Source organism: Hypomesus nipponensis, chromosome 3 (genome assembly GCF_054491055.1).
Source record: "Hypomesus nipponensis isolate SF chromosome 3, ASM5449105v1, whole genome shotgun sequence".
Lineage (NCBI taxonomy): Eukaryota > Metazoa > Chordata > Actinopteri > Osmeriformes > Osmeridae > Hypomesus > Hypomesus nipponensis.
The window spans coordinates 5406797-5432658 of NC_140363.1; the positions used below are offsets into that span (position 1 = coordinate 5406797).

The 25862-nt window shown below is 50.9% G+C and overlaps 2 protein-coding genes across 4 annotated transcripts in view; both read right to left on the bottom strand.

Moving 5' to 3' along the window:
• The window catches only part of numb (NUMB endocytic adaptor protein), a 29727-nt gene extending 22921 nt beyond the window's left edge, over positions 1–6806 (bottom strand). For all 3 annotated transcript variants that reach the window (XM_084672982.1, XM_084672991.1, XM_084672973.1), the window contains exon 1: positions 6658–6806. The gene's annotated coding sequence lies outside the window, so the exon portion shown is untranslated. The remainder of the gene's footprint in view (positions 1–6657) is intronic.
• Positions 6807–8296: 1490 nt separating this feature from the next.
• Positions 8297–25184, bottom strand: galnt16 (UDP-N-acetyl-alpha-D-galactosamine:polypeptide N-acetylgalactosaminyltransferase 16). The gene is made up of 15 exons (XM_084673028.1): positions 24856–25184; positions 22122–22303; positions 21813–21911; positions 21380–21447; positions 19200–19265; positions 18293–18414; positions 14810–14897; positions 14506–14590; positions 14247–14350; positions 13680–13806; positions 13403–13495; positions 12455–12538; positions 11735–11861; positions 11270–11386; positions 8297–9238 (listed from the first exon to the last, which is right to left on the bottom strand). Exons 1-15 carry the CDS (start codon positions 25060–25062, stop codon positions 9095–9097), a joined length of 1713 nt encoding a protein of 570 aa, XP_084529154.1. The 5' UTR covers positions 25063–25184; the 3' UTR covers positions 8297–9094.
• Between the last annotated feature and the right edge of the window lie 678 nt (positions 25185–25862).

Sequence of the window (25862 nt, forward strand, 5' to 3'; positions counted from 1 at the left end):
GGGAACAGCTGGAAGGGGAAAGGGGGCTTGATCTCCAAACGGGCCCGTGTCAGGGGGGGCTTCTCTCCTCCAATGGCGTTGGGTGCTGCTCTAGGCACAGTGTGGGTCACATAACTGTTCCTCGCTGTCTCGTCTAACCGGTCTGTTTATGTGTGTGGGTGCGTGAGAGAGTGTGTAAGACTCCTTTGTGTGAAAGCATACACGTGCAAGCACGTGTGTGTGTGCGCGCGTGTGTGTGAGCGGGCATGTCCCTATGCACACTCTCTTCTAGAGCAACCTCCCTACTAAAAGGACTCAGCCCAGACCACAGCCCCCCCTCCCCAGCACATATCTCCAGTACCCAGTAAAGCCACACCATGTTGGGGCTTCAGTCCTCAACTCACCCCTGGTCCACGCCCTGGCCGCGTTGGGCCAAGTGACGTGGCCCAGCTCTGCGCTAACAACACAGGCCAACAGGAGGAGCAGACCCTGTCACTCCTTCATCACCAGCTCCCTGCGCAGGGCCAGCTTCCCAAACCAGCGCGAGAACATCCGGACAACGTCCGGACGTTTACAACATCGTCAAACTTAATGGCGGGATTATAAATGATGAGCCGGCAGGAGTGTGGATCGGACCGGGGTGACAGGGGCGCATTTGGACTGGAGTTGAGATGCTACAGCGCGCGAGCGTGTGTGTGTGTGGGGGGGGGGGGGGGGCTGTGCTTGAGCAGCAGCAGGAGTGGTGACAGGATGGAGGGGAACAGGAAGCTCCTGCTGGGAGGACAGACACGCCAGCAGACCACAGACCAGCTCCTCACACCTCCCAGAGCAAACATGGTGCTCTGCTCTGCTCACACACACAAACACGCACGGTGCTTGGACGACACTGAAACGGCCAGGGAAGGCACCGAAGACTCCCAAGACTTCCCTCCACCAGGCACCATGGGCTATGTGTGTGTGTGTGTCTGTGTGCGTGCGTGTGTGTGTCTGTGTGCCCGCCCGTGTGTTGGTTTGGATTGAGGTGTGAGCATGTTTGGAGCATATGTGAACTCCTATTCCCAGAATCCTCACATTTACAGAGAACTCAAGATTCCCAGAATGCCGTAGGCGCTAGCGGCGGTTAAAGCGGAGGCTAGGTAGGGTAGCTAACAGTAACAGGAGACAGAGCGTCACGCAGCCAGACAAACCAGTCAGGCCACCTGAGCAACAACAAGGCCTGTGGTAGTGACTGACACACACACACACACACACTAGTGCTCAAGCTTTTTACTCAATGGATCTGCTGTGTGGAAGAGGAGGATGATGATGACTTGTGACAGATACGCCAGCCAGGAAGAGTTTGCATCACATGACCAGAGGGCAGGGGGGGGGGGGGGTTGTGGTTAAAGGAAGTGACATCACCATGTTCTTTCTTCTGCTGTTCGCCTGTGTACTTCATTAGTCAGGCAGACAGGCCGGCCAGCAGGGAGACACTGCAGAACAGAGGCTGGATAATGGCCAGGCCCCACAGTCAGCCTGGCTGCTTTGATGAGGCTGAGCCCAGGCCCCAATTACTGACCGGTGCTTCTGAGAGGCCTGGCAGGCTGCATGCCGACTAAAGACTGGACACTCCAGCTCCTAACCAGCACTGCAAAGGACCCTCTCTACCCAGCACTGCAAAGGACCCTCTCTACCCAGCACTGCAAAGGACCCTCTCTACCCAGCACTGCAAAGGACCCTCTCTACCCAGCACTGCAAAGGACCCTCTCTACCCAGCACTGCAAAGGACCCTCTCTACCCAGCACTGCAAAGGACCCTCTCTACCCAGCACTGCAAAGGACCCTCTCTACCCAGCACTGCAAAGGACCCTCCCTGAATGTGGTGTGAGGGCGGCCTGGGACGGTTGGCACAGCAGGCACATTGTTCTGGTGCTGCCGACTCAGCACTGTGGCACTCGGACAAGCCGGACAGTTCCCTCCGCCTGCTCAGGCTGTGTGTGTGTGTGTGTGTGTGTGTGTATGTGTGCACATGGTGGCCATATCTTTAGAGTTCTCTGTCTTTGGCTTGATTTCTCTCTCTTTCACACACACACACACACACACACACCTCCGGCCGTGTGGCTCAGATAAAAGACTGCAGTGCTGGAGGCAGGCCTTGCTGCACCCTGACGCAACACACAGGAAACAACCCCCCCCCCCCTCCACCCCTCTCCACCCTCCTCTCCTCCTTGCCAGGAACAGAATCCACATTCTTTCTACCTGACTTCAGCTCATCTGGGAGAGTGCGGACTGATGAAATACAGCGCGTGCGCGTCTGTCTGTGTGTGAGGCGTGCGTGCCTGTCACCCTCGTCGAACGGGCGAGTGGCAGAGCCATGTCTCCCTCTCCGCGAGGCCGCGCCCACCCAGCCAGCCCCGCCTGCGACAAGTCCAACCTGTTCACGAGCTCGTCCTCCTTCCCCGAGGAGCGCGCCAGCCCCCCTTCAGATGACGACGCCAGCGTGGGGCCGTGCCCGGCTCCGGGGAGCCCCGCGCGCGCGCCTCCCTGCCCTCCGCTGAGCCCTGCGGTAAAACAAACCCACCCTAGCCTCCTGTCAGCGGTCAGTAGCAGTGTCTCGTATGGCTCTGGCGTAGAGCAGGCGGGACCTGGTTATCTAACAGACCCTGGAGCCGCCTGGCTGGCTGGCTGGCTGGCTGGGCGACGGAGCTTGGACCAGACTCTTCTGTTACACAACACAGTGCTCCGATCCAGGTGGAGCTTCCGAACAGAACATGACTCAGCGAAACCCCGGCGGGGGCTCATGACCGGACTGCGTCTGGACGGGTGAGATAGCCTGCCGGTGTGTTTATATACACACACACACACACACAGGCCCGAGGCCAGGCTGCAGGAAGGGTGGAGCGGTGAATGGGTAGGAGAGAGCAGAGGAGGAGGAAGAATAGCAGGAGGAGAGGATGAACAGGAGAATGAGAGAGAACGCCAGAAACCCAGAAAGAGAGAGAGAGAAGCAGGAAGAAGAGCAGGAGGAGGAGGGGGAGGAGAGGTACTGCTCTCGGAGTGAAACATTCGCTGCACGGCTGGGTCAAATGCTCTCATCACTGCATCGCCCGGCAACCACCACCGTTACCAGGGAACAGGAGCCGTGGCGATATCACGCGCAGTCATGGCGATGAGGCCGACAGCCAGGGAGGCCAACAGGAGAAATCAGGAGAGACACTTCGTCCTGCCTAATCTGTCAGCCTTCTTACCTTGCTGGGGGATGGACAGCAGGTTCATGAGGCGCTGGTTATAACACACACACACACACACACGTATAAAGACACAGGCACGTGAATCCAGGTCATATCAGTCCTTGGACTTGCGTGATAAGACAGAGAGGCCTTGATCTACACTCTCCATGCTGAGTGGGAGGGCTGGGGGTGGAGCTGAGGCTGGGGCGGAGGCTGAGTGAGGCTGGGACTGGGCCTGGGGCTGGGGTAGGCCTGGGGCTGAAGCCGAGTGAGGCTGGGCCTGGGCCTGGGCCTGGGTCACTCCTCATTAACGCAGAGATCAGCAGGCTGAATAAAGCATGAGCCTCTCCACCACACAGGGCTCAGGTGTCTCCCTATAGGGGCCAGGGCTCTCCTGCTGACAATGAAGCCTCAGAGCGCCGTAGCGTCCACGGAGAGACAGGGGCTGAAAGACAAGGCGGTCCCTTCCTCAGAACGACATCACCCACGGCTGAGAGGGCCAGGCCAGCGAGAGGCACCGAGCCACCCGGGACCTCATTAAAGCTCCCAGACACCCTCCTTTCAAAAGGCAGGCCTACAACTGCATTAAGGGTGGTTGGATGAGCGCAGAAAATGCTCGATAAAAGACTCTTTGTTCTTAAAAAAAAAAACAGGTTGCTGACTTGTCATAAAAAAACAAACAAATCCCCCAAAATGATTGCCTACTCTGTCAACAAAAATCTGAATAAGGCTCCTGGCGTTGCAGCGCCTCTGTGGGATGTATTGATGTGTCGGCGCTGCGCTGTGCTGTGTCAGGTGCACAGACCTGACCGCTGTTCTGGTGGGCGCTGGAGCAGAGCGCGCCGGCGGACCTTGTGGGCCGCGCTTCCAGGAGACCTACTTGGTCGCTGGCTGCGCTGCGGAGAGCGAGGCCAGCGACAGAGGACGCGACGCTAACCGACGGCTCGCAGGGACAATACAAAGGCGACTATTCAGAGTCCCTGTATAGAAAAAACAAGATGTTTATGTTGATAGAACCTGTGGTTCTGGTTTGATGCAAATGACCTAGTAGTAGGTATACAGTAGTTACTGTATCACATAGACTTAGGCCTGTATGTAGGCTGTACGGATTCTTATAACCATGGAATTCATGCATGGTCTTCATGGATGCCTTTATCCAGAGCAAGGTACTGTACAGGGGAGGGGAGTCAAATGCTCTCCCACTGAGCTGTCCCCACCACAACCTGACACCCACTCAGAGGAAACATGTCCCCCCCCCCAGGGTTAGCCCAGCTGGGGGAGAGGGCGGCCACACAGACTCTGACAGGCCCAGCCGTCTCTTGAGAGCCCTCACTGACCTGCTCCACTTCAGGTCACTTCCCCATTCTTCCTCTCTGAGAGGTTATGGGGGGGGAGTTCTTCTTCGTCTTCTCTGAGGGTTTACATTTACATGTAGTCATTTAGCCGACGCTCTTATCCAGAGCGACTTACAGTAAGTACAGGGACATTTCCCCGAGGCAAGTAGGGTGAAGTACCTTGCCCAAGGACACAACGTCACTTGGCACAGCCGGGAATCGAACTAGCAACCTTCAGATTACGAGCCCGATTCCCTAACCGCTCAGCCGCCTGACTCCCCGTAAGCCCGCTCTAGGGCCTGATCTGTGGGCATCGGTGAAGCCCCGCTGTGACATTGCTGGTGAAAAGAGCTCTACGAAGAAGACAGGATGCCACATGAAGTCGTACACGGCTGCAGGCGAGGCAGGTGAGTGACAGACAGGTGAGTGACAGGCAGGTCCGCCTTAATCCAGACGCACACGTCCCTGGCCTCCTCCCTCCTCACCTTAAGCTCTCAGTAAGACCCTGGTCTGGTCACACACAGGACCGTCTGATTGAACTGAACCAAACTCGCTCAACGTGGTGCCACGCCATAGCAGAGCAGGCAGATCTGTCCAAGTGCTGCATCACCCACGTGTCACGTGCATGGAGCTTTGCCAGGAAAGAGGCCTACTGTCTGAACAATACCCCGCCACAGAAAACTCTCACGGTGTCAACTTCTACGCACCAAACCCTGGCCATGCTGCCATCCTCTGATGGAGAAGAGCACCCAGCACCTCCTCAATGTTCAAAGACAAACTTTTATATGAACGCTGCTTGTTTAGAATGAGGCCAGCCGAGATTGAGATCTAGGTTCATACATCTAGTAGGTGAAAACAAACCACCTCTAACAGAGTGCCGGAAGAGAGGAGGCACTAATTGCTAACTGGGGCACGATTCGTGGGGCACGATTGAACAGGATGTTTCAACAAAATCAATGCGTTATTGGTGTGTGTTCATCTCGGCAGACTATTAATAGCAAACAGTCAAACTTAATCAGAACACGCGAGGAAACTATCTTTGTTGATTATACGTTTAGCTAGTAACAGCAGCATTCACAGCATGACAAATGTTTATTACATAGCAATGTTCATGAGCATATTAACATTAATATGGCATTTGCAATTAGGTAGACGTTGCGGTATCCTAGCATGGCACTACAGGTAGGCAACAATTTATCAAAACGAGGGATATTCGGACTCTAAACACACACCGCCAGTTACCTATTGAACGTATTTTCAATGGCAGGTAGACCCTTACCTCGCTAACTCTAGCTAGCTAACTCACCTAACCTGTTAATTATTCTGGATACGTGTAAATTCGCTACCTTCCAATCAGGCAGTTTGAATGAATATAGCAGTCAGACAAGGTTAATTATTAGCATCTCGAACTAATACCTACCTGTCAACCGTTAGGAATCCCGTCTTTGCTGATTTGATTAACAATAACGTGAGCTGACTGGTCTCTGATGTTGCAGCAAGGCTGCCTAGGAAGCCAACTAATTTTAAGCTGCACGCAGAAGCTGAAAATGCAAGCTACCTAGCTAGCGCCGTATCATATTGTCGACTTAGTTAAACCTTCCAGGCACACATTGTTTCTACCATACAATACTGTCTTTCCATCAGGCCAACTAGCTAGCTAACCTGCAAGATCGCTAACTTTGCTCAGCTACTTCCTCAAACAGAAGACTCAAACGTTTCATGGGAAATGTAAATAGAGCTGGTCAGTCTAATGTTGGATCCTGTCTTTTATACACTAGCTAATTAGCCAGCTACATACAGTACATTCCTTCATATGCAGATAGTACATACGTACATACACCACCATCTCACGATTACATATGTATCTATATATATATATATAGAGAGAGAGATTTACCAGGCAATCTCCAGCATGGAGATTACAATTTCACTGGAATACCTTACGATTAGCTGGACCTTCAAAATAGACGCAACCACTGAAGCTATGAATGCTGGCCGAGTTTGCTATCGCTAGTAAGCTAGCTAGCTACGCTGCTAGGCTGGCTAATGAGCCGTACATCCAAAAACACCAAAACAACGTATCTTAAACATCTTGATTTTCTAGACGTGAAGCATATGTTACTAACATAAACGTACCTTGGGTCAGCGTCACGGTCCGGGAACTGTAATATGCTATCACCTGCCGTAAAGAACCGAGCCAATGTAATTAAAATTCCAGAAAAGTGTTTAGAATCACCACTTGCAGTCCTGTGGTTCACCTGCTAGTAGCGAGTCGTAGTGCTGATGATGATTCAACCAAACCTCGCCCTTAGCAACGGACCGCCCCCTGTCCATATCTATTGGATAATATATTCAACATCGGAATGAAATCTCAGGTGCTCGATTGGTGAGTACCTATGACAGACATACATTAGTGTCAAAGTGCAAAGAACCTAGGCCAGTAAATTCATAAACTAGTGGTGTTAGCCTAATTACTCATCATTTTTCAGAGACATCCGGCTTGGGTCAACACATAATATTGTAAGATTAAAAAAGAAACGTATGCATTTTTTAGTAACGTGTTTGAGTTTTGTCGTATTTCCAAAATCGAATTAAAGGTCCACAACTTGGATCAAACAAGTCCCATGTATCCCTTTATGTAGGCTATCAGTACAGGTTCAACAAGTTAACTGAAATGTTGAGTTTCTCTCTGTCCACCTTCTCCATGGAATTCGTGTGACCTATATTCATATTTTTACAACAACAAACGTCAAACATTTAAAAATAACACAGATTTTAGAGAAATTATGCATAGAGTAGCCTATGGTTAATCTCACACAGTCTACAACGAAACAAAATAACGTTTTGGATTATTTTAAAGTGATTGCAATTCACCACTATGTCGGGTTGTAACTAGTTTATACAACTAGTTATGATCAGCCCACCCCCTATTTTGATGAGAAACTGCCCTCTTTAAAGGCCAGTAGTTTATCAGTATCAGCCTGCATTCCACACATAGCTATGAGCGGGGATTGAGGAGTTGAGCTTCAAACCGGAGCCCAGTGAAAGGTTCTGTGGAAAATACTGTGGAAAAACAAAAAGAAGTATGATTGACAATGTTACAAAGCTGGATATGCTGTTGTGGGTTTATTTGTTATTCCCTCTCATTAATTACACACATGGGCTTGGGGCCCATGGAAGCGAGGGTCACAAAAAAGTGCATAAGATATTAGTAGCTTCCCTCCCTCCCTCCCTCCCACACACACACACACACACACACGCACACGAACACACGAACACACTCACAAATCTGGTCAAGGTCAAGGAGCAATGGAAATCAAGTAGGTTGGAAATCAAGTAGGACGCGGTCATTTTCTGTATGTTGGGTAAGTCTGCACTCTAGTGGACATTTTTGGCATTGACGATTTTCTGACAAAGTGAAGGGATAATCACGTTCGGGACTGCTTAATTTTAAACAGCCTCTTTTGGCTTGGCTTCCCAAGACGTAAAACCAATCTAGGTTAGCTAATTGCTTTGAACTCTAATTAGTTACCCACTCTGCTGTTAAAAGTATATGAAAAGGAGAATGAAATTACACGAATAACAATTAAATCATAATTGCTTTTATATAAGTATAGATAGATCTAGACTACATACTTTATGACCAAATACAGTGTCAGTCTCACACTAACTGGCATTTCCTCACGGAGTGAATCTCAATTGTATGATTTGCAGTTACATGGCTGCATGTTCCAGCAACTCTGATGAACGTTTGTGCATTAACAACTGTAAACACTTGGTGTCAGCACATTTTATTTTTGAAACCACATATGGATACTTTACACAAAATCCAAGCAGTTTGCATCAAATTTTTGTGCATCAAATATGTTCAGATATTTACATACAGGAAAAGCAAAACATTCTTGGGTCAGACCATGCAAAACAATAAATTATGTGCTTGACAACGTTTTGCACGGTGATACTTTTCAGCATGAAAGAAAGTCCAGATTTATGCAGACCATACCCACCTACAAAGCCCACCCAAAGCTAGGCAATAACAAAACAAATCAAAAATGGTGGTCATTGTTTACTGCAAGTGCACCCCAGTACACGTTCTATGGTATAATTAGCACTTAACCGTGAGGAGATGGTTATCATTCCTACTGTGGTCGTTAGTTGACCAGGACAGATACAGAACATGAAACATGAATTGTGTACCAGTTTTCAGCATAGACAACCTAAAAAAAACACCTCACCCAGGACAATAAAGAAGTGTACATGTATCCTCTCTCTCTCTCTCTCTCTCTCTCTCTCTCTCTCTCTCTCTCTCTCTCTCTCTCTCTCTCTCTCTCTCTCTCTCTCTCTCTCTCTCTCTCTCTCTCGGCTTCACAAAGGACTTTCATCTTTCCATTGGCACTCTGGTCACCCACATATACATCAGACAGGAGCCTCCAGTTAAAAACACCAAACTTGGTTCTTGACGTCATTCCTCTCCTCCTCCACCAAGTCGTCAGTGTTCAGGCGTGGTCTCCCGGGTCCTAGTGCACAGTCTGTATCTGCCTCCCCCCTCCGGCCGGCCGCCGCCCAGCCGGGCTCAAGTGATCAGCTGTGGCTCCCAGGCTTGGCTGGCCACCTGGGGGCGGCAGGGGCTGATGACTGGGGGTCCTGCCGCAGGCTGGCTGTCCAGACACAGTCCGCTGACCATGTGTTGCAGCGCGGGGCCTTTAGGTTTCCACTTCTGCACGTGGAGAGAATGAGCATCATAACATGGCCTCAGAACAACACACAGTGTCATCACAACACTACGCAGTATTATCACAGTTTCACACAGTTTCTCTCTCTCTCTCTCTCCCTCTCTCTCTCTCTCTCTCTCTCTCTCTCTCTCTCTCTCTCTGTCTTTCTCTCTCTCTCTCTCTCTCTCTCTCTCTCTCTCTCTCTCTCTCTCTCTCTCTCTCTCTCTCTCTCTCTCTCTCTCTCTCTGAGCTATTATCTTATGGTTAAAAAATGGAACAAAAAATAAACATTAAGAGCATGGAACAATAGGAATGTGGCCTGGCTGCGGGCGTGAGTGGTTCTGTTAATGGAGACCAGCTTGTTTCAGTTAGCAGCGAGTCCTGCACACAGAGGCAGGCCTGGACAGATGAGTGACAGAGTGTCTCTGAGGAGAATGGAAACCCCGAGCACGCCCAGCTGGACAGATCAGCAGCCTGCCATCTCCCAGATGGGCCAGTCCATCTCCTCTCCCACACTCCATCACCTCCACTCCTCCCCTACTCTCCTTCTTCTCTACTCCTCCCCTCCACCCCCTCATCTACACTTCTCCCCTCCTCCTCCTCCTCCTCCTCCTCCTCCCCTCCTCCTCCTCCTCCTCCTCCTCCTCCTCCTCCTCCTCCTCCTCCTCCCCCTCCTCCTCCTCCTCCTCCTCCTCCTCCTCCTCCTCCTCCTCCTCCTCCTCCCCTCCTCCTCCTCCTCCTCCTCCTCCTCCTCCTCCTCCTCCTCCTCCTCCTTATCCTCCTCCTCTCCACATCACCACCCCTCCCCTCGGCTCTTATTGGCTCCCAGCCACTCCATTGTCTTCATTCCTCCCCAATCCTCCTCTACAGTCCTCTCCTCCACTCCTATCCTCCCCTCTCCTACCCCCCTCACTCCCACTCCCCCCCTCCTCTCCTCCAGGGGGCTCCTTCACCCAGAAAAGGCTTCTCAGACTCTGCTGAGCAAGAGCAGTTGGCTTGAGAAATAGTGATAGATGGGGTTTTATAGAAAGGTTTTTCAAAGTGTTCCGTCCTGAAAACGCACATCAAGTAAAGGACAAAGTTAATCAACTCCAGCAGGCGGCTCTAATATCGCAGCTTTTCCACAAAGCGAAAAGGAGACGCTTGTGTTTGTTCCCGACGGTCGCTTAAACACTTTGAGTATCCTGAGTAATGAGGATGTTGACCTCTGACCTTCCATCGCCAGTGACAAATATGAGACATGGACATGGCCGATATAACTCCCCATGGGGCTGGGGTCTATTAGCGTCCTGTCGATAAATCCCTTGGTACGGTTCAGTCTCAGGGTTGGATGGTGAATTTGTCAGATCAGACCTACAATCCACTAACATCCAACAATGAGAGCAGAGGAAAACCATGTGGACTCTTATTGGGGTCTGAGAACAGCCTTACTGTTAGGTTTTTATGCATGTGTGTGTGTGTGTGTGTGTGTGTATAGTTGTGCACACACGTGTGTGTGGGCACAACCTGTTTGTGCTTGCACGTGCGTCAAACTCAAATGCAACCCACCAATCCTCATCAGCAGATTTGCGATGTGAAGTTTAGCACCAGATCACTGTGAGTTCACCGAGATAAAGTCCATCTGATAAGCAGAGGCTAAGGCAACCCCATACACACACACACACACACACACACAACCCCCCTCTTGTGAAAGGGAAACCTGAGCTCCCATTAGGATGAGGATGCAGGCCCTCTGAAGGGGGCCACAGTGGGATGAGAGGGCTGACTGGCCCTTGTCCCCCCCCCCCCACCCCACCCCCCCCCCATACACACATGGTCCCGGTTAAAGCTCTCGCCTCCCTCTCATCAATCACCAGTTGACTGGAGCCAGCCCAAGCCCAGAGGGATGGAGAGAACGGGGAGAGGCTGCTCAGAAGTCACCAGGCAGGTTGTTTTACCCATCAAAGGGCCCCAGCCCTGGTCCTGAAACCAGAGCTGTACTGGTAGGCTAGAGGGCTGTGATGGCTGCCCGCCCCTCTGAGACCAGATCCTCGTACCTGTTTGGGCTCTTTCACGCTGCACGCCTCCATCTTGACCCTTGAGCCCGCGCTGAAGGCTGAGATGGCGAGACAGAGGTCCTGCTGGCGAATAAGAGGCTCCGCCAGCTCCCATCTCTGGTGTGGTCATGGGGTCATGACACGACAAGATATAAAAGTGACTTACACAGCTACACAAAGGTCACATGGTGTTTTTACTGCACTGGACTATGTAATACTGTAACCGAGATGGTATTGTTGCACTGTAGCCTCCCATGTAATACTGTAATTGAGATATTATTAGTGCATGGTAGCTTAAATGTGGTTACTTTAGACTGTGCCTGGTACATACAGACCGTTCCTAGTCTCTGACCACTAGATTACTTTGCACTTCTGATCCTTGATTCTCTGATGTGCTTTCTGTATTCACTGTTTGTATGTTGGTGTGATGAAAGTGTCTGCTGAATGAACGTCGATCTTCCTGACCTGAGACTGCGGCCGGTTGGAGCCGCTCCCCCTGCACTCTGCCAGCCCCAGGCTGTCTGCACCCTGAGTCTCCAGACACAGCCCCCCTTGCCTCAGGATACTGGACACTGCACCCTGCTCTGGGATCCTGGGGGCAGGAGAGGAGGAGAGGAGAGGAGGAGAGGAGGAGAGGAGGAGAGGAGGAGAGGAGGAGAGGAGGAGAGGAGAGGAGGAGAGGAGGAGAGGAGGAGGAGAGGAGAGGAGGAAAGGAGAGGAGGAGAGGAGAGGAGGAGGAGGAGGAGGAGGAGGAGGAGAGGAGAGGAGAGGAGAGGAGAGGAGAGGAGAGGAGAGGAGAGGAGAGGAGAGGAGGAGAGGAGAGGAGAGGAGGAGAGGAGGAGAAGAGAAGAGAGGAGGAGGAGAGGAGAGGAGGAGGAGAGAGAAGAGGAGGAGAGGAGGAAAGGAAGAGAGGAGGAGAGAAGAGGAGGAGAGGAGGAGGGTTCGTTATACTACAATAGACCAGATGTAGAGCAGTAATCCGCTCCTCAATCTTTCTGTTCAATCTGTTGCCAGGGGAACATGCATAATAACAACAACAACCACATAATTTTCCAACAGCACTAGGCCGGTGTACACAATTACCACAGAAACAATCTGTCTCTTAAATAGCCTTGCTCTAAAACCAGCGTCCGCTAAATGAATAAATGGTAGAATGTTGTCCAGGGTAAGTGGGTGAGCCCTCACCTCAGCTCAGGGTAAACGTTCTCCATATACCAGCGGAAGGACTTGCAGTTCAGCTTGCGTCGCAACATCATTCGATCTGCAATGCTGCATGAGAGAGGGAACCATAAACGACAAACGTGAAGACGAACGGGGAGAGAGAGAGTCGAAGAGGCGAGAAGAGAGGAGAGAGAAAGAGAGAAGAGAGAGAAGAAAAGGGGTGAGGAGAAAAGAGGAGCAAATAGAAGAAAAAAGAGAGGAGAGGAAAGAGAGAGAACAGAGGTAAAGACAAGAAAAGAGAGAGAGCGAAAAGGACAACTATGAGAACCGCCCTCAGAACTAGGCATTTTAAGCCCATTCGACAGTGTTACACTGCAACACAAACTGTTCCATGACTCTGACCTCTGGTACACAGCTAGAACTATGCACTTCATTATCTACTGAACTTTCGATATACACTTCTTGTAAGTCTCTTTTGATAAAACCCTCTTCTAATGTAACCCAGTTCAACCGGTTAAACTCAGTACAAATACCGCCCACCCGCACCACTGAATGGCTATTTTCTTTGGTGGAGTAGCTGGCAGTGTTTATATAAGGTGGTCAGTTGCATGGGTGAGTCAGAGGACCCTGGTTTGATCCCCGGAGAGGGCGAGAGAGGGAGGAAGTGACACTGAGGAGCGACGCCATAACGGGGCTCCAGATAATAACGTGTAGAGGATAAGAGTGACTGACACCTGGTCACAGTAGAAGATCATACCGAGGTGGAGAAGGGGGACTGACACCTGGTCACAGTAGAAGATCATACCGAGGTGGAGAAGGGGGACTGACACCTGGTCACAGTAGAAGATCATACCGAGGTGGAGAAGGGGGACTGACACCTGGTCACAGTAGAAGATCATACCGAGGTGGAGAAGGGGGACTGACACCTGGTCACAGTAGAAGATCATACCGAGGTGGAGAAGGGGGACTGACCTGCCGAAGGCCTTGCCCTGAGCCGAGGGTCTGGCTGAGTAGTAGTACTGCTTATACTCATCCATCCACACCTCTGCTGCTCTCCTCGTGTTCCTACACACACACACACACACACACACACGCACACACACAGAGACACACACACACACACACAGATACACGCAAACGCAGACACACACACACAGACACACACGGAAAGTTGTCAGGTCCAGCCATAACACAGCAGTAGATGCTGGGAATAATAACAGCCCATCTTCCTGCCAAGGGAAAGGCTCACTTGATATAGGTGAGGGCGTTGCCCTCTGGGAAGTCGTAGGGGTGGCGCTTCCTGAAGACGTGTCCCACTCGGCTGCAGGGCAGGATCTCCAGGCTGCCCCCACACATCCACACCCGGAACGACAGCTCTGGAGGCACGCACACAGAGGAACGGAAACACACAGAAACAGAGGTCAGTGATCACACACACACACACAGCATTAAGAGATCACACACACACAGAGCATTAAGGGATCACACACACACACACACACACACAGGTAAGCAAATACACACACACACACAGAAGCACGTGGAAACACACACACATGCATAGACACACACAGACACAAACGCATTCGCACACATCTTTACTATCCTCATAGTGCATTGAGCTCTGTACCCACATCCACCTGGAACAGAGTTAAACCCTGCCCAGATACTACAGGAGAGGAGGGGGGGGGGGGGAGGGGGGTAGAGGAGAGGATTGGAGAGAAGAGGAAAGGAGTGGAGAGGGCAGAGCTCTCTAACTTCCAGTGTACTGCAGCAGCTCTGAACCGTCTAGCTCGACACCTGGAGGACGTCTCACCAAAGTTCTCCCCCCCCCAGATGTCCATGTGGGTGTCATACTGCCCCAGGTGGTTGAACCAGCTCTTGTCCATGACGAAGATGCCCCCGGCGATCACCGGAGTCCTGCGCGCAAGCAAGGTCAAAGGTCAACCTTCAGAGGTCAGGCACGAGGACACGCTAGCAGGGCAGCTGGGAGAGACTGGTAGCACAGCTCTTCCTGATTGGTTAAAAGTCCCAACATGGGAGACTGGGAGGAGCTAGAGGCAGTATAGATCTACCTGATTGGCTGCGTGGGGTCACTCCTCGCCATCTTCTGCTCTATGGGAATCTGCTCCCATTTGAAGTGTAAACTCCAGTCAAACCCTGGGAGGACGGGAAGAATGGAGAGAGAGAGAATGAGTGAGAGAGAATGAGAGAGAGAGAATGAGAGAGAGAGAATGAGAGAGAGAGGCAGAGACCGATAATCATGGTACAGAGAGAGGAAGGGTACTCTAATGCTGTGTGTGTGAGTGTTTGTGCCTGTGTATACGTGTGTGTGTGCTTGTGTGTGTGTGTGTACGTGTGTGGTGATGCAGCACTCACCTCCTCTCAGGTCTGCTGAGGCGGCCAGGTAGGCAAAGTTGTCCAGGCTGATGACATCGATGATGGGGCTGACCACCCGGGTGTGGTCCTGGGGAGGAAACAGGGACACGGGAAAAAGGAACCGGGTTCAGATAACAGGAACCAGGAGACAGGAGACCAGGGTTACTTACACAGCATCTCAACACTGACACGCTGCACGCTTCAATCCACACATCTCATGCCCAGTAGTGTTGACCAGTGTCAGAGATGGTAGGAGGCCCTGGGCTGAGGGAGAGAGGAATTGGGCGGCCAGATGGGAGGGAGGGGACCATGGAGAGGGAGGTGGAGGGACAGAGTGAGTGACACATACATACACATATACACCCCATCATTGTACTTCTTGTCCCTCAACTCTCCAGGCTTCAAAGGACCTCTCTGGAGGAGTGATCCTCCAGAGTCACCCTGACAGGGCAGAGGGGCTGGGGGACACTTATACACCCTCAGTCCGGCGTAGGCTGAACGTGTATGTATGTGTGTGTGTGTGGGGGGGGGGGGGCAGTGTGTGTGGGGGGGGCTGTGTGTGTGGGGGGAGGGCGGTGTGTGTGGGGGGGGACTGTGTGTGTGGGGGGGGGGCTGTGTGTGTGGGGGGGGGCTGTGTGTGTGGGGGGAGGGCGGTGTGTGTGGGGGGGGGCTGTGTGTGTGTGGGGGGCTGTGTGTGTGGGGGGAGGGCGGTGTGTGTGTGGGGGGCTGTGTGCATGTATATTTCAGTGTGTGTGTGTGTGTATGGGGGGGTGTGTGAGGTTGTGTCTTTGTGTACACACAAAGTTTATCTTACAACTGAAAAATCCAAAGGCCTGTTTCTAGTTAGAGGTATCTCTATTTGTACAGCGATTGAACCCGTGGTGAACTGTGTGTTCTCTGCATCAGAAGTGTGTGGGGGGGAAAGTGGAACAGCACTTTGCCAAAGAGCTTTGGGAAGCGGCACTTCCAACAGCTTGAACCAATAATCATTTTATGGAGTTTTTAATGAGTCACTCTAATCCCTCCGAGAAAAGAGGAGACTGTACATTTCCAAAATGGATCTCAATGATGATCATATCTCTTTTTTCTCCCTCCCTCCCTCTCTCTCCCTCTCGTTCTCCCTTGTTCTCCAGTGAGGTCACTTCCTGACCCTGCGTCACGTCCCTGGGGTCAGGGCGTGAGAGCAAGAGGAGAGAGAGAAAAAGAGAGAGGGAGAGCAAGAAAGAGAGGAGAAAAAGCATTGAGCGTGTGTGTGAGTGTGTATGTGTGTGTGTGTGTGTGTGTGTGTGTGTGAGCCAGCGCAGGGCTGGGGGGGAGGTCGTGAGTGTGTTTGTTGTTCCTACCAGCGTGTCAGATTCTTTCAGCACCTCCCTACAAAGAGACCCAGGTCAGAGACATTAGCCTGGGAGAACTCTGTGAGCTGTGTGTGTATGTGTGTGTGTGCTTGTGTGTGTGTGTGTATGTGTGTGTGTGTGTGTGAGAGAGAGAGAGAGAGAGAGAGAGAGAGAGAGAGAGAGAGAGAGAGAGAGAAAGAGAGAGGGGGGGGGGGGGTCTGCAGGGCTGTCAGACAGACGGGTGATAACAGAGCTTGGTGAGTCAGAACCAGGGAGAGAGGAGGAACTGATAGAGAGAGAGAGGATGGAGATTGAGAGAGAGAGAGAGTAAGAGAGAGACAGGGAGAGAGAGACAGAGGGAGATGAGAAGAGAGGAGGGGAGGAGGGGGGAGGTTTAGGTCAAACAAAACGGATGCTGAGACGGATGAGGGGGAGCCAAAACGAGTTCCAGTGAAGAAAAAAAGAAAAGAGATGTGGAGGAGACAGAGGGGGCTGAGAGAGAGGGAGAGAGACTAATGAGGCAGAGGAGGCAGGACAGTGCTGGGGGGGGGGGGGGCGGATCGCGGGGGGGGGCCACAGCTGTCAGGGTCACAGATGACTCGGGGAAAAGATATAGACAGGAACTCTGGCTATCATTCGTGAGTGAGGTGAAGGTTGCCCTCCACAACATCACCTCTCTCCTCGATACTGACAATTTAGAGGAAGATAGACAGGGAGAGAGTAAGAATGAGTGAGGAAGGAGGGAGGGAGACAAGGAGAATGAGTGGAGGCAGAGAGAGGGAGGAGGGTTTAGAGAGAGAGAGTAGAGGGGAAAACACTGAGAGAGAGAGAGAGAGAGAGAGAGAGAGAGAGAGAGAGAGAGAGAGAGAGAGAGAGAGAGAGAGGAAAGCTACTAATAACTTATGCATAACTGAATTCGGCCCATTCCCGCTTCTACTTAATACCCAAGAAAGAGTAATGCAATTTTCCCATCTTTTTGGTGACCCCCGCTTCTATGGCCCCCATGCCTTGACCTACCAGAGGGACACACAGCCTCACAGCCCTCAGACAGCTGGTCCTGTACTGGGCGTGACTACTACTCAGGGAGCCTCAGAAACAGACAGCCCTGCTAACAGCCTGTCCCCAGAAACAGACAGCCCTGCTAACAGCCTGTCCCCAGAAACAGACAGCCCTGCTAACAGCCTGGCCGTAGAAACAGGCTGTCTCATGCAGGCCTGGCTACCCAGGAAGGAGAGGCTGTGCTCTCTCTGCTCACAGGGAGGAGAGGCTGTGCTCTCTCTGCTCACTGGGAGGAGAGGCTGTGCTCTCTCTGCTCACAGGGAGGAGAGGCTGTGCTCTCTCTGCTCACAGGGAGGAGAGGCTGTGCTCTCTCTGCTCACAGGGAGGAGAGACTGTGCTCTCTCTGCTCACAGGGAGGAGAGGCTGTGCGCTCTCTGCTCACAGGGAGGAGAGGCTGTGCTCTCTCTGCTCACAGGGAGGAGAGGCTGTGCTCTCTCTGCTCACAGGGAGGAGAGGCTGTGCTCTCTCTGCTCACTGAGAGGAGAGGCTGTGCTCTCTCTGCTCACAGGGAGGAGAGGCTGTGCTCTCTCTGCTCACAGGGAAACGTGGAGACAGAGCTCCATTTCCTCACCAAATGTAATCTTTATCAAGAAATTCAAACAACGTACTTCCCCCCCAAATTATAAACATTTTTACAAATAGGGAGAAAAAAAAAATATTTAGTTGAAAACAAGCCCAACTGTCCAATTTTGGCAGCAACGTTTGTGGCAGCCTCTTATGACCTTAAGGACAGCCAGTGGAACACGGTATAATGCGTATGACATAAACATGTTTTATAATTTATTTTCTTTAAATCCCCTTTTCTGCGGTTCTATTTACACTATGTAATGACTCATTGGCTGAACAGTGTCTGTTCGTATACGTGTATTTATGTATGATCAGTGTATGTGTGTATGTACAGTATGTCTATATATGTACATATACACTGTATATGTAAAATAACATGTATGTTTGTATGTGTGTTGTATGTGTGTTGTATGTGTGTTGTATGCAAGTCTGCTGGACAGTATGTTGGCCAAAGCGGGCAGAGAGAAGAGAGGGAGCGTGTGTGTGTGTACAGAGCTCTAATTGCACAGTGTGAGAGACGTACCTGCTTGACCCTCTGGAGCATGGGCTGCAGCCAGTCAGTGTTGACCTCACAGTGGCTGTCCAGGAAGGTGAGGACAGGGGCCGAGGCAGCGCCCGCACCACGCACCCTGGAGCGGATCAGCCCTGGGGGGGGGGGGAGGAGCGGAGAGAGGAAGGCGGAGGAGAGGGGAGTGTGGGGAGGAAGTGTGTGCTGTTAGACACCACAGTCATCCACCCAAACAAGAATCTGAAAGACGGTTTCTATTCTATTGTGTGTTCTCTCTGTTTCGATTTCTTCTGTAACTGACTAGCGTGCCAGTGTTTTCCAGAAGTCCAGAATTCATCTAGGTACTGTACGTGTTGTCCAGTATAGGACATAGTTGTACAGTACATGTACTGTTCCAGCTTGTAAAGCTCAGCTTTGTCAAATAAACTATGATGTAATAAGATGTTGCAAGAATGTTCATGTAAATCAATTCTTCTCCTTTGCCTAAAAATCACACTTGTTTTTCTAGGATTCTGGTCTCCTCCCCCATCCTTGCGCCCTGCTCTCTCTCTCTCTCCCTCTTTCCCTCACCCTCTCTTTCCCTCCCTCCCTCCTCCTCTCCTTTTCTCCTTCCTCCCCTGCCCGACCTCCCCCTGTCCTCATCCCCTCTCTCTCTCTCTCTCTCTCTCTCTCTCTCTCTCTCCCTCCTACCCTCCCTGTCCCTTTTGTCCTCTCTCCCTCCCTCCTCCCTCTTGGCTCCTCCCTCCTCCCTCTTGGCCCCTCCCTCCTCCCTCTTGGCCCCTCCCTCCCCCCTCTTGGCTCCTCCCTCCCCCCTCTTGGCTCCTCCCTCCCTCCCCCCACTTGGCTCCTCCCTCCCCCCACTTGGCTCCTCCCTCCCCCCTCTTGGCTCCTCCCTCCCCCCTCATGGCTCCTCCCTCCTCACCTTCTCTTCGTCCGTTTCTCAGGCAGTGCACCTTGGGGATCTGAGAGAGCAGCTGGCAGTCATCAGCTGCAGGAGCAGAGGCGATCACGTTAGAGACGCACAAACACACACACCCACAGATGCAGTCACACAAAGACACACATGCACTCAGACACACACACTAACGTACGCACGCTCTCACACACACATGCACATGTATTCACACACATACACCTGCACGCACATGCACACGCACACTCATTGACACACACATTCACTAACACAAACATACGTAAACAAACATATACACACACACAAATACTCCAAATCAAATGCTTAAAATAACATATCTTAAAATAATACACTTTCCTAAAACACTTTATTACAGTAACACCAATCAGAAACCAATCAGCTCAATCAACCAACAGCAACACAAGATGTTGATCTGTCATCTGACTGGATAGCTGGGAGGAGAGCCTTTCTCTACCACACACACACACACACGTGCGCGCACACACACACACATACACGTGCGCACACACTCCAATCCCCACACCCTGAAGAGAGCAGGATTAGGAGCAGGGTCGACACTGACACAAACTCACATGTGTGAGCTATCCATTTGTGTGTGTGTGTGTGGGGGGGTGATATGTTCAAGAGGATTTGGGTATCCGTGTTTGTGTGCGTGCGCGACGGTGTGTGTGTGTGTGTATTCCAGTGCTGGTGATCCTCAGAAGGGGACAGCTGGTGTGTTATTTAGATGTTCACCACACACACAGAGGCAGTAGTAGCACACAGCCACCAAGCAGATGTTGCATACTTTTAACAAGTAAGCTTGTGTGTTATTGTGTGTGTGTGTGTACTGTGAGTGTGTGTATGTGTGTGTGTGCTGTAATGGTCACATGGTTCCTTCCCTCCCAGATCCTGGTCCTGATTGAGGACAGTCCTCTTCTAATAAAGGAGAACATTACAGTAACAGGATTACAGCGAGACTGGCCATCCCTGTGCCGTCACTGATCAACACACACGCATGCACACACCCACACCACACACACACCAGCCCAGGTTTCCTCTATGTCTGTCTGCCAGCACAACCCTGGAGAGAGAGGAGGGGGGAGGGAAGGGGGGGGGGGATAGGGGATGGGGGGTCCTGTCTCCTCTAATGCTCGTCCCAGCAGTCCCCTGGCAGAGACACACACGTACCACACACACACACCACATACACACACATATAAACTTACAGACACACGCACACATACACATTCATACACACACACAAACATACATACACACACATACACACCACACACACCTGCAAATAGGAGAAGTGAAGCATTAGACCCTAACACACCTCCTACTGCTTAGCCCCCAGGTACTGTAGAAGTGTGGGTCAGTTTTGTGTGTGCATGTGTGTGTGAGAGAGAGAGAGAGAGAGAGAGAGAGAGAGAGAGAGAGAGAGAGAGAGAGAGAGAGAGAGAGAGAGAGAGAGAGAGAGAGAGAGAGAGAGAGAGAGAGAGAGAGAGAGAGAGAGAGAGAGAGAGAGAGTGTATATTCTACAGCGCAGAGGTGACCATGAGACTGCATGGTTTTACTGTAATGGGGTGTGTGTGCATGTGGTGTGTGTAAGGTGTTGGTATACATGATTGAGTGTTTATGTGCAACAGAGAGCGAGAATATGTGTGTGAGAGAAATAGTGTGTGTACAGAGGGTCTGTGTGTGTGTGAGAGAGTGAATCCAGATGACCCCTGGTGCTGATCAGAGGGGTGTGTGAGATGAGCTCATAGAACTGTAAATGGAGCTACTATTGCAGAACAAGCAAGTCACCTCGAGCATGGCCAGACTCATGCCTTCTGACAGCTTCAATTTGAGTAATAATAAAGAAAATATTATTGTATTCGTTATTATAATTGTATATGATTGTAATACTGTGGTTTTGTTGGCAGACGCTTCTATCCAAAGAGAGGACCAAAACCTGCAACCTCTTGATCTGCAGCCAAGGAGTTGTACCCTATGGAGATGACCGACACCAATAACAGTCTGACAACATTCCAGATGTTTTTTTTGACAGTTTGTTTATCTTGCTTGTTCTCCTTCCACCTCTCCCAATCTCCATCAGCCATTCAAAGAGCATGGGAAGAGCAATCAGCCAATCACAGAGCAAAGGAGGAACAATCAGTCAATCGCAGACGGCAGGAACTCACGGTCAGAGCTGAAGTCGTCGATGAGGATGATCTCCTGGATCAGGGGGGCGGGACTACGCATGAGGACACTGAGAGGGGGGGAGAGAAGGTGGGGGGCAGAGGGAGAGAGACAGAGAGAGGGAGGGAGGAAGGGGGGGACGAAGGGTAGGGTTGGGTGGAAAAGAAGGAAGGTAATGAGAGAGAGAAAGATGCAGAGGGAGAGAGAGGGAGAGAGGTAGAGGGGAAGGGAGGGTGAGAAAGGGTGGCAGGACAAGAGAGAGAATGAGGGAGAGAGAGAGAGAGAGAGAGAGAGAGAGAGAGAGAGAGCGAGAGAGAGAGAGAGAGAGAGAGAGAGAGAGAGAGAGAGAGAGAGAGAGAGAGAGCATGTGGAAGAGGGAGTTAGAGACAGCTGGCTCCAGCCTGGACTCTGTGGTGTTGCCGCGAGGCTGGTTACCTCTTGATGGTGCGGAGTAGGGTGGAGCGGGCCTCGTTGTGGAAGGTGATGATGACGCTGGTGGACGGGAGCTCGGGGTCGTAGGTCACCGCTGCACACCTGGGGGGCGGGGCGAGCCAGGGTCAGCGGGCACCAGCTGGAGCACTCCCAAAGACATCTCAGCAGGTGCAGTGTGAGTGTGTATGTGTGTGCGTGTATGTGTGTGTGTGTGTGTTTGTATTTGTGTGTGCGTGTTTATGTCTGGTGGGAGTGAGTGTGTGTGTGTGTGTGTGTGTGAGTGTGTGTGTGTGTGTGTGTGTGTCTGGTCACCGGTAGTGTCGGGTGTCTCTGATGGCCCTCTGGCTGCCCAGACGGTCGCTCTCCTGCAGGTTGAAGGCGTGTTCGCGGTAGGGGTCATCTCCCTCCCTCAGCTGCTTGTCCTGCAGGTAGGCCTGCTCGTCGAAGCTGCCCACCAGCCCGCCCTGGGGGTCGGCGTGCGGAGCCTGGCTCACCTGCAAGGGGGGGGGGGCAGCACGGAGCGCACAGCTCAAAACACCAGCAGGGTTTTTTGGGGGGAGGAGGGGGGTCTGTGTCATCTTTACTGATCCGTCTGGGCGCTGTTGCTTCTGCTGTTGTAACAGTAACTCGACTGCGCCGTACTCTGTGCACCGCTCTGCTCTGCTCTACTCTGTTCTACTCTGAGGACAGCTGAGTGGAGGAGTAGAGGACAGAGAGAAAGGCCGGAGCAGGTGATGACAGATTATTGGTGGAGCAATGGGGGGGGGGGGGGGGTGAGAGTAAGAAAGCTGCATTCTTTAGACTTCTGTTATAAATGGTGTCGGGATGGAGGCTACCACAACCGTGACCTCACTTTCCATCTCTAACAGGGAAAAAACAAAATCAGACGTCGGCCCAGAAGGCACGTCTAAACTTAATCCTGAATTAAATATGATCTTTCACCGGGGGATGAACGTGGAATCTGTCTGGGCCTCACGCGCAGACTTCAAAGACTCTCCAAATCTAAATCTGAATCAGATCAGCCTGAATTTGGCACTGACAAATCGTTTCCAATCTTTGTCGAACATTAGCACGTGGTTGTCTGGTCTGGATGCACCTGAATGCACTTTATCAAGCTTCTGGGACAATCAAGTCACTTGGAGTGTGTTTTTAGCAACGCCTTGCTGCTTGGGAAGTCCTAGTGCTAGTCTCAGAAAAGAAGCGTACTGTTACTACGCTGATGTGTTGAAACTCTTGGCAGCTATGACCCAGTATGACGTGTCTGAACAGAGACTCGATCGAGTATTTCAGTCCACAGCAGCAGATGTGTTTTGGCGGACAGCCCTCTATAAATGTTCTACTAAACGGGCTTGAACACACAGCGGCCTCATCCATTGATGACACGACAAAGCCAGCGACTGTGTTGCATGGTGAGGTTAAAGAATGTGAAAGGAAGAAAAATCCGTTTCTGTGCAGATTTATGGATACTCACACCGTTTATAATGATGATCTAATAATATAAAACGCCTTGTGCCATTTTCGCTGAGTCAAAAACAAAAGTCCAAATAATATGCAGTGTTCCGAGGTTGAAGTATTAAGTGTGTACTACCGCCATTGTTTGCGGTCATGGCTGACCCATCTTTATACAGGTCAAATTACCTGCAGGGGGCCAAATAATGCCCAAAACACCAGGTGTTTGGGTTCTAGAGGAAATAATTTAACCAACTCCAAAGTGAATCATATAGTATATTCCGAGTTGTTCTGCTTGGTAAGATACATTCTAATGATCCAGTTGGCTTTTCTTTCATACCATGTTGTCTACATCTGTCCGCGTTTAAACACACGATGGGCGAGTCTGGCGGTCTTTTTTTTACCACCACAAAGGTTGAGATCATTTACAAGTATCCCATGTGTTTGTGGTGTAAGCTTTCTATAGCACTCTCTCCAATCTAGGCTAAAATATCTTATTACTTTAAAAAAGGAGCCGAGTGAAGCACCTGCAAACACCAATTTCAGGTGAAGCTCCCTCACATTGGACACACTTCCATTCATAACTGTTTACTGTAGGCCGAATAGTTGTTTACAAAACTGAATAGTCAGACAGTCGCGTGTGCCACATCAACGCGTTTCTGAGCGCGAGGCCCTAAACACAGCTGAGAGATTTTCATGCATCTAGTAAAAAATTCAGAGATAACATGTTTCATTGCGTTTTTCACTTAATCCGTATTCGTGAGTCTATTAAGCCCCCTTTGAATCCAACTACTTCCACGTCCGACCTTTATGAGGGTATCATGATAATCTAAAATATGTATATCTTGCTTTTCCTAAGTTATTCCTGATTTCTACAGGCCGAGACACGGCTTGTTTAACGTGTGGCTCGTGCAGAACGTTGTTCGTGCCAATGATAGTTGGTGAACACTCAGTCGGTCTCACACCTTGTCTATATCCTAAACCTGACACGGTAAGACGGGCAGGCGAACCAGACCTAAAACAAACAATACAACCAGAAATGAACAGACACCACGAAGACCCCGGGGACGTTCGGCCTATCTGTGTTTGCCTCTGTCTGCACAAATCCAATTTGGACATTGACCATAGAGGTTGTCGTCTACATACGAATCTTTTGTTTTAGCGAATGTGTTTAGCAAGGAGTGAGTGCAGCTCTTGGACTTATGGAAAGCCTCTTAGGGGCTAATCAAGGTCCTGCTAGGCGCAACACAAGATAAATTACCACAACTTGCATTGATAAACAAAGGTCTGTGGATATAGGTTCATTATAGGATATGCAGCCGTTCTTAGGGCTTGTCTGTTTGGCGTCGACGCTTGTTTTTTGCGCCACAATCTGATATCTATGAAGATGATAACTAGATCCCCTCTCCAGCTGTGCTATAGGCGATGTGGTCTACTGTACACAGACTACGATCCGCACATTAACATGCGACACACACCCACAAGCGTGCACCCTCACACACATTCAAACGCACACACCTGCATCTTTCAGCACATCAGCAATTCCTGAATCCTGATCCCCCATTTCTCCCGCTGCTTGCCCCAACCTGTCACTTACAATAAGCGGGATAGTCCTGTCTTCTCGGTGTATCTCCAGCCGCCCGACAGCGACCTTCGGTCCATGGCTCCGGCCGCCCGCGACGCGAGCCTGCGACGCCGAAGACGGGGATGTGTGCGGTTTATTGTCCTGCCACAGGTAATAGAACGTTCCCAGTATCCACGCAACGGTCAGAATTGCGATGGCGTTGGCCCGTATCCTGCGCATTGTAAGCCCATAGGGAGAGCACCGGAGACGAGCCCAGGCGGTTCAGGTCGTGTTTCAGGACTCCGAGAGTGATGAGCGCAGAGGGTGCTTCCCCGGTGATGGCTCGCAACCGCAGCGAACAGCTTCACTGGTCGCGAGCAATTCAACGGAGCTCTCGTACTGCTAGGATGTGCGCGCAGACAGCCAAGGTCCTAGCGCCGTGAGATCTCGCCCTCCTGTCACGGTGGTCGCCGACAGGCCCCGTGGCCTGCCTATAGGCTGCATATATAGTTCTGTGTTGTTTGCACATTTGTTTTAGAGATGATCACAGTGAATGAATGACTAATGTGATACATTAAGGCTAGGTACAATTTATAAAACGACAATAGGCTTTGTCTGTATGGTGCATTGATTGACGTAGTGCATACATCCACTCTTAATTCAAACAAATTCTTACCGAAAATATCGCAATTCAAATCTATGAATTACATGACAATGCAGATGGTGGGTCCACTAGGAGCAGATTGGTGCAGCTGCTCTTTACGACCTCCTGGGACTACACATTTAGATCAATACATCAGGCCCTCAAAAACACCCCTCCAATGCACTTACGTTATGAAGTATGGGATGAATTTGAACCGCACTCCGCTGAGACGACCCAGCAGTAATAAATGAGCTGGATAGCTTAGCCTACTTTGGACTCAGAAACAGATCCCCCCTCCTCTTAAAAAAAACGAAAAACCCAGCAGGTATGAGGTCATTCCCACTCCACCCAACTACAGTAAGGACGGTTGTTTAGTTTCACACAGCTGGCTAGCTAC